This window comes from Polistes fuscatus, unplaced genomic scaffold (genome assembly GCF_010416935.1).
Source record: "Polistes fuscatus isolate 324 unplaced genomic scaffold, CU_Pfus_HIC Scaffold1, whole genome shotgun sequence".
Taxonomy (NCBI): Eukaryota; Metazoa; Arthropoda; class Insecta; order Hymenoptera; family Vespidae; genus Polistes; species Polistes fuscatus.
In genome coordinates, this window is record NW_025112997.1 from 17,877,852 (window position 1) to 17,892,628 (window position 14,777).

The following is a 14,777-nucleotide window of genomic DNA, read 5'->3' on the forward strand; positions in this document are numbered from 1 at the left end:
CAATCTTTTTAAATTTGTAAAAATGTTTCTGCGATTGATTTCCTTCATGATGATCTTTAGTGTCATCTTCGCTCGAAATATCCAGCACGATGACGATCATGTACCCTCATTCGAAGTTCCGGATTGTTCGATGGAAAATCCATTGCATTACGTAATTACGTCTATACATATGTATATATATTACATATAAATGTTTAATTTAAAATCTAAATGTTTTTCTAAATTATTAATATTTTAATTATAAATTATTTATTCAATAACGTTGTATACATTTATTTGTAATTTTAGCATCGACGTGAAGCTATGTCACATGAAATTGACAAATCATCATTAATGCCAATATCTGCTATCAAAAATGACGATCATCATCCTGCGAAAATGTTACTGAAGAAAAGAGCTATGATCGATCAAGATTTACATACTGCACCAAAACCTGGATGCTGTGGTTAAAAGTTGAATATTCAAATAAACTAATTGGTAGACTGTTTACAAAATATGGCACAAATAATAATTTTATAGCACTCGTGTCTTATTATACTTGAATTTCATTTGATGTTTTTTGAAATGATATAATTAATAATAATAATAAATAGGATATTATAAAAACAATAATAATGATTGAAGTATGTTCGTTTTTCTAATTTTATTTTGTCCCATATACTTTTGATATGTGTAAATTATAATACGGTTTAAAACAATCGCTTTAATTTTTAATAAATTACAGAGAGAAATATTTTTGCTTCTTGATAGATAATGTTGATTAATTTCATTAAAATATATAGCAATTTACTGGAAGAACATCAATGTTTCGTAAACTTATATATATCATACTTTAAAAATTAAATATATATTTTTTTTATAAGTTAAAATTTATAAATAAACTTACAACTAGAACTTCCATAATTTTTTACAGAGGAAATTTTTATTATTTTGAGATATGCATCTTCTATTTATAATATTTATTTTAAATTACAAAACGAATAAAATGAAATTACTGAATTTGCTAAAAATGTGTACATTATTTTAGAAAACTTATGCAAATAGAGATTATAGATTTTTAATTATTAATTCAAGATAATTACATTAAAACAAACAAACAAACAAGGTGCATAAGTTAATAAATGCTGTTCCGGAATTTTCATTGTTTTTCATACTATTTTAAAATAAAAATTATAAAAATTTGTATTTTTATAATATATAAGACGAATTTTAATAAAATGGCAATGTAAATGACTTCTGTACAAAAAAGTTAAGTATGAAATTTTTTAATAATTATTACATTAATTTCCAGTACATAATTGCCATAACAAAATTAAAGTCTTTTATATTATTATAAATCTTACGGAACATTGATCTATCAAAGGAATGTTGACAATTCAACACAGACCACTTATTGTGCTTTAAATTATGAGGGCAATGTTTTACGTGTTTTCTATAATACTAAATCACCTCATTCATATTGTGCTTTATGGTTTCATTTCATTGATGTAAAAATATATAATAAATTTATAGAAGTATACATAATAATGTATTTAACTGTTGAACAAATTAATGAAAAGTTTTTTACATTCAGTTACCAGTTAATAAAGTTGGAACACTTCATGAATGTGCAAAATATAACGAATGCACATATACCACGTGTGGTAGATATATACGCATTAAGTTATCTATTTTGCCGAGTTAGACTAATTTTCCAAGCTGATACTGGTCTACCTTGTAAAAAGTCTATTTTTCGTTTACCCCACCTGAGCCAAGAGAATCCTATTATTAAGCAAAGTAAACTTTCTATGTAATAACCGTCAAGCTGCATAATGCAAGTACCACCATTAGTATTTGTACATAACTGTAAAAGATTCAACTTTTTATTTATACATATCTGATAATAGTAACGTTATCAAACATTTAGAAAAATAGAAATATAAAACATACCTCTTTTTCCGCAAGTGTGCTACAATCATTGGAAGCATCTGTACTACATTGTCTAAGTGTTAAAGGATCAACAAACCAAAGAGCTGCTGTTGCAGGCCAGTTTGTACCAAGATTACCTAATGTATTTAATAATGTCATGTAAGTACCTCCTACAGCAGGATCACTGACTTTTGCAAAAAATGCCATAGATGCTACGAACATGCAACTTGCAGATACCTAAAATGTAAAAAACACTATTACTAAATTTCATAATTAAGATTTAATATGTTTCAAGAAATAATTATTACCTGATGTATAAGATAAAGAACAATTAATATAATAAAATAATACATTGGAACTTGTCCATTACTTATAATATATGGTGTAACCCACACTAAACATGCTGCAATTAGTCCGAAAGCAAGCCTGCAAGAGAAAGAATACTTGTAATAAATAATATATTTTTTGAGTAGTTAATATTACACTATTAATTTAATTAATTTAATTATAACCTATAGGGCATTGCTTTTATATATATGTCCATCGGTCTTGGACCAACAGTATATTTAGAAATAGCTAATGGTAAAAATATTTGTAGCGGAGTCATAGGTACTGCCATTAATGCAAACTTTTCTTTAGGTATACCAGCTTCTACTAATTTTAAACCTGTTACAGCATCGCAGGCAGAATAACCAATCTGAAAAAGATAATATATATATATGTAACAAACCCTATTTTTATTTATTACTTATATTTAATATTTAACAATTCAAACCTTTGCTGTCAACAAGAATATAATTGTTGTTTTTATTGAGGGTAGTTTAACAATATCCCAAAGTAATTTATATGCATGTCTAATATTTGTATTTAACTCTTCATCCTTATCTACTTTTTCTTTATTTTCACCTTTGAAGAGAGCAATGAATGTTGTAGTAATGATAAATGTCCAGCCCCAAAAGTATAAAAATCCTAAACAACAGTATGTTTATATAGAATAATGAAATATGTTTAAACTTTATAAAAATGCATTGCGCCTTACCAGGTAAAGTTAACATTCCTTCATTTGATGGAACTGATCTTAAATAACCATTACAAAATTCAGCGGATTCCAATGCCATAAAAAGAACATAGCCTATGAAGTAACCCGCAGTTTGACCAACACTATTACACGTTGACGCATATGCTACATTACATCTAAAAAATAAATAGTTTAAAAAATAAAAATGACAATAAAAGAGAGAGAGGGAGAGAAAGATTAACAAATTATATATTACCTCTTAAGCATTGTAATAGCCCAACCGTCTACTACAATATCCTGTGTAGCAGCAAGTACGTTCAAAGCAAAAAATAATGCAGTCAGCATTTCAATATTTGGTTTTTCGTGTTCTTTACCCAACCAATGATCAACATGCCTGGATAGTACTAGCATAAACATACCCATCATATATTGGGTAGGAATTAGCCATGTTTTCCTGCGTCCAAACTTTTCATAAAATACAGAATCTACTATTGGTGCCCAAAATAATTTTAGCGAAAATGGCCAATGAACAAAACTGTATTCCGCCTAAAACAATAAAAAAACAATCTGAATTTAGAAAAGGTAAATTAAAAAAAGATTATATTATTAAGTAACATATGTTGACAATTTTAAACTTACCTGTTGCCTATAAGATACACCTCGGTTTTGCAATAACATAGGAATGGAGCCACATAAACCAAGAGGTATACCTTGTAATAAATATAGAAAAAAAAGTATTGCTATATTTTTTTCATCACCACGTATGTCAGCTTTGTCATGGATATGATTGTGTTCCGTGACACCTTCTTCGATGACATCATTCTTTTCAATTTTCCTTCTCAAATTTGTTCCCATTGTAGCAATTTAATGTATAAAAATTTCACATAGAAAAAAGGGACAAATTTTTAACGTGTTATTTTCAACGTCGAAAACACGATTATATCCTTTTGACTTACGTGCAACCTAAAAATTAGACAACATCTTTTAGAATTAATTTACTACCAATTGATAGGTTATACCGAATTTCACGTTTTGCATCGGTGCATACTTTTATTCTTTATATGTGTATAAAAATAATAACTTCACATGACATTATGCTTATAATAGGAATTAATTTATTTTGTTATAAAAATAAATAAATAATGTATGAGAGAGACACATACCTAATGCAAACATTTCATATGCACGCCGTATATATAACCTTAAATAATAAACTATTCAAGGCACTGACAACAATTTGTCTCTTTACGGATGGAATATTTAATTATAATTATATTATATTTTATTAATATGAATAAAAATTAAATATTCTAATACGATATATTCATGTATTCGATGTCACGAACGAAACTTTCGTTACTGGTGACACGGTTACCGATTGTCATGTTACTTGCATAGGACACGTCAGTTATATTTTGTTTTTTTTTTCTTTTATCACGTGCGTATATGTTCTGATAAGGTTTATTCGCATCAAGCATGACAAGCGACTCATAAGACATTTAACCAATCAAATCTTCACATTGGCGATTACAATCGTTCTATCAACCAATGGAAATCTTTTACAATTTAATTAATCCATGCAATTGTAGCTTATTCTTAGATCGTGATTTATCCAGTTAATATGTACATAGTATACGTAAGTTAATAATGCATAAGTTACGTTATATTAACAATAGGTGTGTACCCAGTAAAAAAAGAATTGACATTCGATATTGTACGATCTACTTAATAAATTTTATTTTATTAATGAGGTAAATAAAAACGATGATTAATAAGAAGATAAGAAAAATAAAAGAAAAGGAATTATATGATTACAGGTGCGTATTATATATTTACTAATTAATTCAATACTCCTACAATAAATCGAACAGGAAACAAATTTTATTTAAGAAAATTTATTCATATTAAAAATTTACGAAATATGATTCATTTAAGACAAAACTTTTTTATATTACCTAAATTAATTATTATGTCTGAAATCACAAGCGAATACTCCACAGTCTCCGCTATTTGAACTGACGGCGAGAGCCATTTTAATTAATTCCTTAACACTATGATCTACAGTTTCAGCACTTAAAACATTACTGTGAATTCTGAAAAAATAACAAATACATAGAAATAATACAAATTATACAATTACATTTAAACTTGTTTTATAGTTCCTTACAATTTGTTTAATTGTATTTTTGTAATTTTTTCATCGTGTTGATTTTTACTGACATCAGCATAATCAGTCATATAATCTTTACGTATTTCACAAGTCAATCTCGCTACACATTTCGGAGAAACATATTTTCTATTAGCAAATTTTTCGTTATCGTATGTCTAAAAAGAAAAAAATATATATATAAAATTTAAAAATTATTTTCGATGTATTAATTAAGAAAAAGAAAGAAATTAGAATACTTGAGAGAAATTTTTCGTTATCATTTGTAAAACATAGTCCATAATGTCGTTGTCCTCGGAAGTAATTTCAGAACGTTTTTTCCTACCGGAAATAATTCCAATCGGTAGAAGAACCGGATTTGTAGCTAAAGCTGCAGCTGCACCGATTAGAGCAACTCCGGCTAAAGCTTTTAAAGCAACGGCCTTCGAAATGAACGCATGTAACACGTTATATTACGAGGAATTATCTTTCTTATCATTATTAATATCAAATTATTCCAAATGATTACCTTTTGTGTTTGAATATTAGTTCCTGGATGTTGGGGGACATTGCTGTCAGGAATATCGGCTTCGTCAGGATTAAAATCATTTTCGTTTTCGAAAGTAGCTGTAATTCCATGTCCAGGTCGCGTGCCACCATAACTACCATATCCACCATAACCATATCCACCAGTACTTGGTGAACCATAACTTGGTCCTCCTGGTCTGTTAGAACTTTCACTTCCGTAATTAGGCCTTGGTCCATATCTGATTGATTTTCGTATATAATATATTAGAATTATCGGAAATGTACAATATGATAATATGATAATCAATATTCGTTAAGCTGCGCGATTGGTTTAGTCGTTATTCATAATAATCCGAGATTTATTTAACCCATAATTTATATAATAAATATTGACCTATCTCCTGTATAAGTACCACCATAAACTCCACTTCCACTATGACTACCACCGTAATTTCCAACGTTCGGTCTTTCACCACCTATGTTTGAACTCGTAGGTCGACTCGGAATTTGCCAACTATGTCTGAAATGTGACAAATTTTGTTAAATCATAGAGTACAAACGAAGAACAAATGATTATGTTCAAATTACCTGTCGACATTACGGTCTCCGTACGAAGGAGAGTAATGACTATTTTCCGATGGAATCCTGTTGTAATCTGGTCGGGACGATGAACTTGAACCATGTCTAGTACCGCAACAATTGGAACTTAGAGATTCAAAATATATCTTATTACTTTTTACATATTACACTTATAACACATGCAAATTAAAATTATTTTATACATTTTACTAATATCAGAGATAGTACGCGAAACAAAAGTAATGAAATTCTCTTTCGAATGAAAATAAAATAATTTTAGTATGTTTCATAGATTTTGAGATATTCAATATTAATTAAATTAAGTTTTGAATGGCAATAAATAAATGATCAACATATTACATGCCAATAAATTCGTCATGGAACAAGTTATACGCCTACCTAACCAATTAAGTAAAAACTTTAAATGATACACTCGGTATATACATTTACATAAATCTAAACGTAAGTGTGTGTATATATATAGGTATATATGGATATGATCATCATTAAACTTATCTCTCGATTCCAAAGACGGTGATCCTCGAATAACATTTCTTACTTTTTTATCAACGTTTCTATCATCGGAAATATTTTCTTCATTATTCTTTGTCTGAAATGCTTTTGATGAATTTCTAGCTCGTACGATATTAGCATGAAGTCTGTCTTCTATAAATTGCTTCTTTGATAGTTCATCCTTTAAAGAATATTCGCTTTCCGCCGATAATCCTTGATAAACGACGACAAAGATAAAGAAAATCGGTAAATATCTTAGAGCCATTATATCGGAAACCGGTTTTTTTTTATCAAATCGAAACAAATAGTAATAATGGAGATTTTATTCACTTCATTCACTTTTTAATGTCATCTTCAAAATTCTTTCAAAGGCATATTTCATTCGATAGGTCTTTGCACTAACAAGTGTAACGTCGTCACAGAACTGGCTCTCTAATTTGCCGAGTTTCACCCTTTTATAAAGTGGTCACGCATGGTAAATTGTCACATATTCTTACGGGGAAGAGTCCACGTGAAATTACACACAACTTTCTGTTTTGCTTTTTATTTTATTTCTTTTTTTCTTTTTGTTGAACAGAAAAATATTACACACATTGTTGCAAAGTTTTATGAAATATATGCATAAATTTGATAAATCGATAAAGAAAAGAAAAAACAATATAACTTCTACGAACTTCTTCATTAGCATAGAAAAATTATTTTACCACGATAGATATCGTGGTCCAGGTATATATTACTTTCACTTCAGATTAATATCAAATAAATATTTTTCTTTCCCGGAAGTTCGAGATGCGTATCGTATACACTTTTTCTTTTTATTTTCCCAACTTTCCCATTAGAAGTGCGACGATGAACTTAACCGTATCGTGTTTATTTATTTCGAGCAGGCGAAGTCAAGAATCGTATCAAACATCTTATTGTTAGCTCGACTACTAAAGTTTCATTAAATTATTTTAGAATGTTTTTTTTTCTTTTTTTTTTTTTTCGTTGTTCTTCTACGAACTTTCTCCAGGATAATCATTTTAAGAATGTCGCGTTAAGATTCTCGTTAAATTTTTAAACGATTATTTTCAAATTCGTTGATTGTCAATAAGATTCATAAATCAATATCTACTTTGATCAATGAAAATATCATTGATAATGTAAATAACAAATGTTTAATTTGTATTTCGAAGAAATTCGGTAAATTCTAGATTTTCCACAATTTCGTTTCGTTTCCCTAATAGACGCAGCCATTACGAAACACGGACAGAGAACAATTTGTTCCGCTTGGGTATTCGAAGTGTGCGGCTGACGGTCGAAATTGCAAACGAACAATGTCGATGATGCTATAGCTCATTGTTACACCATATCTCAATATACTACGAAATTTTCTCTCATTGTTTGTTTAGTCAGAATTGTGGGGTCAAAATAAAATAAGATGTTATGATTTGAACGTTGTAAAAGGTACGCTTGACGATGTCAGGATAATTGCTTATTAAGTAATTCGAGATATTTTTATTTTCCCTTTTGTAATTTTATGACCTTCGGATTAAGTATTGTTACCTAATTGTAAGAATATCAGATAGTGGGTATAAAATGAGTACATTACAATGTTACAATCATTTAATCGCATTAAAAATAAAAAAGTAATCAAAGACAAATCAATATAATCTTCGAAACTGGTTCGAGGAGTATTAAAAAAAAACTTGTCCTACGATCTTCTCGATGGTTTTGTTTAAAACTATGGAAATGCATAAAGCATTCTTCTACGTAGAATTTCATTCGGATACGGCAATAGGACGATTTCCGCAGGGGCCGAAACGAGATATATTACAGCCGGCACTAGTAAATATGAACTTTTAGCGAGCTTTGAAAGAAAGAAAAGTAAGAGGAATAGGAGGAGGAGAAGGAGGAGAAGAGGTAATGGTAGTAGAAAGGAAAAAGTAAGTTGGTCCTATGGAAACGCAAATTTATTTTCCCTCGACTGGAAATTCGAAGACTCGGACGAATAAGATCTTTGAAAGAGGCCTCTAAAAACAAAAACAAAAAAAAAAAGAATAAGAGAGAAAGGGCACGAGAACATTAGGGGGCTAATTTGAGGAAAGAGAAGAAAAAAAGGGAGGGTAGGCTATCAATGGAATGGGAAGATTCGAAGGAAGAGAGACAAAGATGGATAAGGGTGGTTTGGGGGTGCAAGCGTAGGGGTGAGAAGGTGGTAGCAACGAGAGAGGAGATAGAAGAACCGAGAGATCGCGGAATGGAGCGAAAGCAAAGTAATCAATACGCATTCACACGCGGTACCTCGTATCCCGTTTCTATGGGGACTGACGCCGACGCATGCGTTCATCTGCGATGTCATCCACGATGTCATCCACGATGTCATCCTGTTGGCATAGAACGTTCATAAACGGTGCCGAAGCAGTACCGTGCGGACCATTCCTTTTCGAGCTCCGTTTCAAACAAATATAACACACGTGCATTTTTTCATTTGACTCTCATTTGTTCATTTGTCGATTCATTCATTCGTTATTACATTAAATTATCGGTATAATTATATAACTAATTGTTTATATTTTAAATATATTATTATAATTGTTATATTATACTCTTTTATTACTTTTATTTATTTCTCTTTTTTTTTTTTTTAATTTAATACCCTTTTTATTATCAATGTTCCCCCCCGTGAATTATATGAGAGTTTTGTTCTTTTTTTTTTTTTTTTTTTCAATATTCTATTGTACGTATACTTCCAATTAAGAAACTTTTTCTCTTTTCTTCCTTCCTTCCTTTAACGAGTTTTCCAACATATCTTTATTTATAAATCGAAATTTACACACGTAATTGATATTTATGCAAATTATATTTTCATACGCTGACACATGTTGCTCGAGTACATCGACTTCTACCGGAATAAGGAACATTGTAAACCGATTCTTAGTTGATAACCGAATCTGATTACCAAATCTTGTCTAAAACTTTAAGCAGAGATACTAAGACTTAAGATATCTCATTTACGTTAAATTCTTTTTTTTAAACAGTTTAATAAAAACTTTCAGCTATCGTAAACGTTTGTTTGTTGTTTTTTTTTTTTTTAAATAGTATCTTATCAATAACGTAATATACGTTTCCTAGAACACTTTACTAAAACAGAAGTAACGAACGATAACCGCTGAATAATTATGGTCTCGACCGTGACTCAGAAATCCCGATAAGGCATATCGTACTAATTGATTGTCAATAAGTTGACATTGCAACGCTATACTGTAGGTTTCGTTTAAATGAACTTTCAAAGAAAATTAGATAATTCGATAAATCTTTTGAAAATTTCTTGATCTTGCTGTTATTGTTGTTGTTGTCGTCGATAAGATGTAGAGAGAGAGAGAGAGAGAGAGAGAGAGAATACGTTTCATTTGGATCATCGCGAACCAATTCAAACAAGGTTCACTCGAGCAACGTATTTAACGATTCCCTCGACGATGGTCATCCTTGTCTGTCTGTATTCAACGAGAGGGTACAGTATGCGACGTTCGTCTCTCGGATGTTCACTCCCCCTAGTGGTACGGGAGTTTGGGGGGTGCAGGGGGTTTAGGGGTGTAGGGGTGTTGGGAGAAGTAGGAGAACGCGAGGAGAAACGGAAAAGCAGGAGGAGGATGAGGAGGAGGTGGAGGAGGAGAAAGAGACGTTTAGGGTCGCGGGGTGTTAGGGGGTTGGTTTTCCTTCGAAGCGCCTGCGTCGAGCCCCCGATGACGACTCGGCTAGGTAGGTGCTCGACCCGGACGCAGTACGGAGAAACTCTGCGATCACGTAGTGTGCGTTCTCATTTGACACGAAAACTTTTCAGAGATATTTTCCCTTTCGATCGTGACTCAACGATCTCTGTTTCCCGTTCATTTTCTTTCCGATCATCGATAATAATAATTGGTCGGAGTATCAAGAATCTAACTCGAGCTAGGGAACTTTACATTACGCATGATCAATGCACCATCGAAAGATTTCCCAAGAGAGAAAGAGAAAGAGGGAGGGAGAAAGAGATCGGTTGAACCTTTGAAAGTGGCTCGAACGGGTGCATTGCAGCTAATCAACTACTATTTACTGATCTTCTAGATTTATTGGGATACATTGTTATCTTCTTTATTCGTGAATGGAACACGCTCGAGTGTGACGCCACTGAAAACTCTAACAACCGGTGTGCTGTGTTGATTTTATTCTGACCCGTTCGGACATTTGTTTACATTGTTAAAAAATGACTGGATTTGAAGTTTCGAAGGAAGCATAAGCTCGGATTTATTAGATTATCTTGATATTACGACGGAATCATTTTTTTTTGTTTAATTTCATTTTTATGTGCTCCGTATCGATGTGGAATTACTACAAAGGGGAACTTTTATTCTTGGAAAATTTAGAAAAATTCTTATGAATGAATGCATTTAGATCGCGATGATACGCGTAAATATTTTCGTGGTGTAACGTTTTTGAAATCTCCGAGGCATAGTTACTCGTGTATTCTTTTCGGCATCGTTGCTTGCATGTGGGTCACAAGTTGCACACGACAAAGCTAACGGGATAGAGGGTTCACCGAGCTGAGGTAAGCCTGTTAAGTCGTACGTTCATTTTGACCAACACTCTTGTTAACCGTTATACCATCGAACCAGTTTAGCTGGGTTACGAAGATTTTCAGCACTGTCGATTCTTCGAAATATTACCTTGGACCGAAGGAGACGCACTATACGACAATTATTAAATCGTTCTTATTGATTTTATGTTTACGATTTTCCCGCCTTTGTTCTCTCTCCTCTTCGATTGATTTATTACATAAGTAGGATATCCGAGGGTTTTATGGTCTAAGGGTGAGTTTTTCACAAATTACAATTTATGTATACTGAAAAGAGTTTTTGTATAAAAAGACCATTTTGTTTTCTGATAGCCAGATAATCGGACATAAATGTTTTCCAACGATATTCTAGATTTCATTCAAAACTCTGACCTAAACCTTACGTGGACCATAAAACTCTTAGATATTTTATGTATTCATATATATTTTTTTTTGTTTAAATTAATTTTTACGTCACGTGCATGTTAAGTATTTATAGTTTCAGTTTTTAATATTCTTAACCTCTTCGAAAATTCAATATTCTTCAAGACGATAGATTTCAATCTATCGCAAAATTGATAGTTTAAATTTGGTTATATCTTCTCGAGGTCGATGAACTCCTTCGTTGGTGTCGTAATATTATAAGATGTAAAAATATTGGTATTATTCTTCTTTTATTACTAGTTTCATAAAATAGGTTTTTTTCATCCTAATGGTCTCTTCTATCTAGGGCGATCTTCTTTTAACTTATGCAGAGTATAGGGTCTGGTTTTAGAGCACAAAGGGTCCACTAACGAGAAATACAACCCTGTTTGCATAAGAACCGGCTATTCTTTATAGACTTAGGGTTCTCGATGGGTTCTTTGTGATAGAACGTTGCACTCTATCAAATTATTTACGATTTATTTTGAATAATTCTATCTACGAATGTATATAATTAACAACATTTTTAAACAAAATGATTAATACAATTTATTGTAAATACAAATCATAAAAATAAGAAAAAACAAATATTGTACGATCAAGTTTCATGATTTTTATTAGAAATCCTCATGCATGCATCAAAAGTACGAACTAGTTTAACTTTCAATAGCAGTAGTCTAATTTCATTTATAGAAACCCAACTCATTTTAATGCTCTTCTCAGTTGCATCAAAGGAATTAGCATGCTTGGATTACCGTTGTTAATCACATTGAGTTTACCCTTTTATATAAGGCTTCAACTATATTATAAAATTGACGATCTATTATACTCATAAAGTTAGAAATTTTCAATGATACCAAGGACAGATTTCTTTTTTTTTTATGATAGAAACGAAATAGAGAAGAAATAATTTCGAAAAATTGTGTACGTGGAATATAACAATGTACACAATTGCGAGGCTTGTAGATTTCTTAGTTCGAAGTTGCTGGACCAGGAAATGAGACCGGAGAGTGCTTTTCTTTCAACATATCTACGACACAATGGCCTGTGAAAACGAAAGTAATTAGTCCGTTCCTTCTACTTCTGCTGTATCTCTTATGACACCTCTCAATATGACCTTATTCTTATATAATCTAATCGTAAAAATAAAATACAGTAAAGAAACAAAAGATATTTCTTCGTTAGTGTTGGTATACGCAAGTAACTCGATCAATCGTCAACAAAATTAGTTGTCGTTAGTTGTCGTTAGTTGTCCATCCCTTTTGGTCTTATTCACCCTCCCGATAAACATTTGGTAATATTGGTTCAGGCCTGTTACATCAACCTTATGTCGAGTTAGCTATATCCATGGATTGACACACGCATAGAGAAAGAGAGGAGGGTGTTCGGATGAAAAGTACGACTTCAACCGCAAGTCACGTTTGTGACATGTTGTTCTTGTAAAGTTAAGTGCTATTCAATCAAAGTATAAATCGAGAAACGATGTTATGCTAATTCTACAAACTTAACGAATATGTTTTTTATATATCTTATAGATAATTAAACGTCTCATAAAAAAAAGAAATATATAAATATTTTGTAATTCTCTTGATAAATGTGCCCATAATTATGAAAGTGATCTAAATCATATATTTCTTGTTTCGAGATATTTAAAGGATTGCATTTGAACATTCAATGAATTCTATATAATATTGAAATAACAAACACTATCTAACGGTTTATTTTTCACAATATCGTGAAAATTACATTGAATTAATTTAGTTTAAAATAATGTAATGTGAAATAATTAATAAACTTATTTTTTTTTAATTTTGACTTAGACCACTTTCATAATTATGAGCACAAATGCAACATCGAATATCGTAAATGTTTTAAGATTAGGTTTAATATTGTATTTTGATATGCATATACATTCGAAATAAGAACGTTGTAAGAAGTTCTTATAATAAACTAAATGAAACTTTCATGAGATGAATTGTTGTTTCGATGTCGGGTAATTTATACATGCATAATTGAATTATTTACGTATCGACGATGATGATGACTCGTTGTTATCGCATTGCGACGAAGCTAGAAATCAAACTCAGCCGATTTCAATCTAATTTTTGCATATCGTCGTGCAAAGCGGACTTCAAACTATACGCGATAAAAAGTCCACCATGAATATCGCGTCACGCACACGCGATATCATAGGTGTATTTTTTCTTAAGTACGATAAATCTACGTACGGGATCGTAACACGCATCGCATTCACTATAACCCATATAGAATTTTATTATCTTGAATATTATTTTGCAAATAGCCTTCTCTTTCTTATATTTTCCGGAAAAGAAAACTTGGCCATCACGCGATAAGCCTTTTTTTCCTTCTTTTTATATAATTCTTAAAATTTTATTTCATTTTAACAATCGTGACGCGTATGAAGAAAAATGTTACTTTTGTTTTACCTAACCAACCCGTAACGAGAATCTACCTGATATTTGATCCTACGTTGAAAAACAAACGCTTTAATAATCTACATATTCGTAACACGAGTTAAAACGAATCAAATTTTACAACGAATAAAAAATAGGAAAAAAAAAAAAAAGAAAAACGATTTTCGTATATTTCGAAAATTTGTTGAACGAGAAAAAAACGAATGAGGGTGTACAGTAAATATATCGAATATACCTATGTGCGAGTAAAACCCCAACTTGTAGTCCGTGAAATCAGTGAAAAATTGCCGTAGCAAGCGTTTAATCCGAGCTTTCGCGGGAATCTATGGATGAGAAGAAGGGAAAGGGCGATAAAGGGCTCTGGATCGACATTCTAAAACTCGCGAACTGAACGTTATCATCCATCACGTTCTCTATTCCTCGTTGGATCGATGGAAGTCGTGTGCGATAGCCATAAAAAATCCTTAAACTATGACCGTACCCTATGCATCGAATTCATGAATCTGACAATACACAGATAAGACATAAGAGAAACCGATAAATGTGTTCGTCGTATTCGACAAAAATCTGCGAGATAAAAATTGCTGCTTCGAGAAATTTGTTCTTCCGTTGTTCCTTTTAAATCTTTGTCAAAACGAATCGATTTTTGTTCGA

General features: G+C 31.4%; 3 protein-coding genes across 5 annotated transcripts in view; 1 reads left to right on the forward strand and 2 right to left on the reverse strand.

Annotated features, from left to right (window-relative positions):
• Positions 1 to 1,450: 1,450 nt before the first annotated feature.
• Positions 1,451 to 4,457, reverse strand: LOC122518357 (acetyl-coenzyme A transporter 1). The gene is made up of 9 exons (XM_043637246.1): positions 4,090 to 4,457; positions 3,566 to 3,889; positions 3,183 to 3,472; positions 2,948 to 3,102; positions 2,684 to 2,877; positions 2,421 to 2,605; positions 2,217 to 2,334; positions 1,930 to 2,145; positions 1,451 to 1,843 (listed from the first exon to the last, which is right to left on the reverse strand). Exons 2-9 carry the CDS (start codon positions 3,779 to 3,781, stop codon positions 1,664 to 1,666), a joined length of 1,554 nt encoding a protein of 517 aa, XP_043493181.1. The 5' UTR covers positions 3,782 to 3,889; positions 4,090 to 4,457; the 3' UTR covers positions 1,451 to 1,663.
• A 74-nt stretch (positions 4,458 to 4,531) lies between these two features.
• Positions 4,532 to 14,777, forward strand: part of LOC122518330 (host cell factor 2-like) — a 30,586-nt gene continuing 20,340 nt past the window's right edge. For 2 of the 3 annotated variants that reach the window (XM_043637206.1, XM_043637223.1), the window contains exon 1: positions 11,119 to 11,259. The gene's annotated coding sequence lies outside the window, so the exon portion shown is untranslated. Of the gene's footprint in view, positions 4,744 to 11,118; positions 11,260 to 14,777 lie in introns of those variants that run through there. The other variant, XM_043637214.1, reaches the window with a different exon arrangement.
• On the reverse strand, positions 4,811 to 6,957 carry LOC122517503. Its single transcript, XM_043635969.1, has 7 exons — positions 6,692 to 6,957; positions 6,189 to 6,332; positions 5,995 to 6,120; positions 5,602 to 5,839; positions 5,333 to 5,515; positions 5,094 to 5,251; positions 4,811 to 5,019 (listed from the first exon to the last, which is right to left on the reverse strand). Exons 1-7 carry the CDS (start codon positions 6,955 to 6,957, stop codon positions 4,887 to 4,889), a joined length of 1,248 nt encoding a protein of 415 aa, XP_043491904.1. The 3' UTR covers positions 4,811 to 4,886.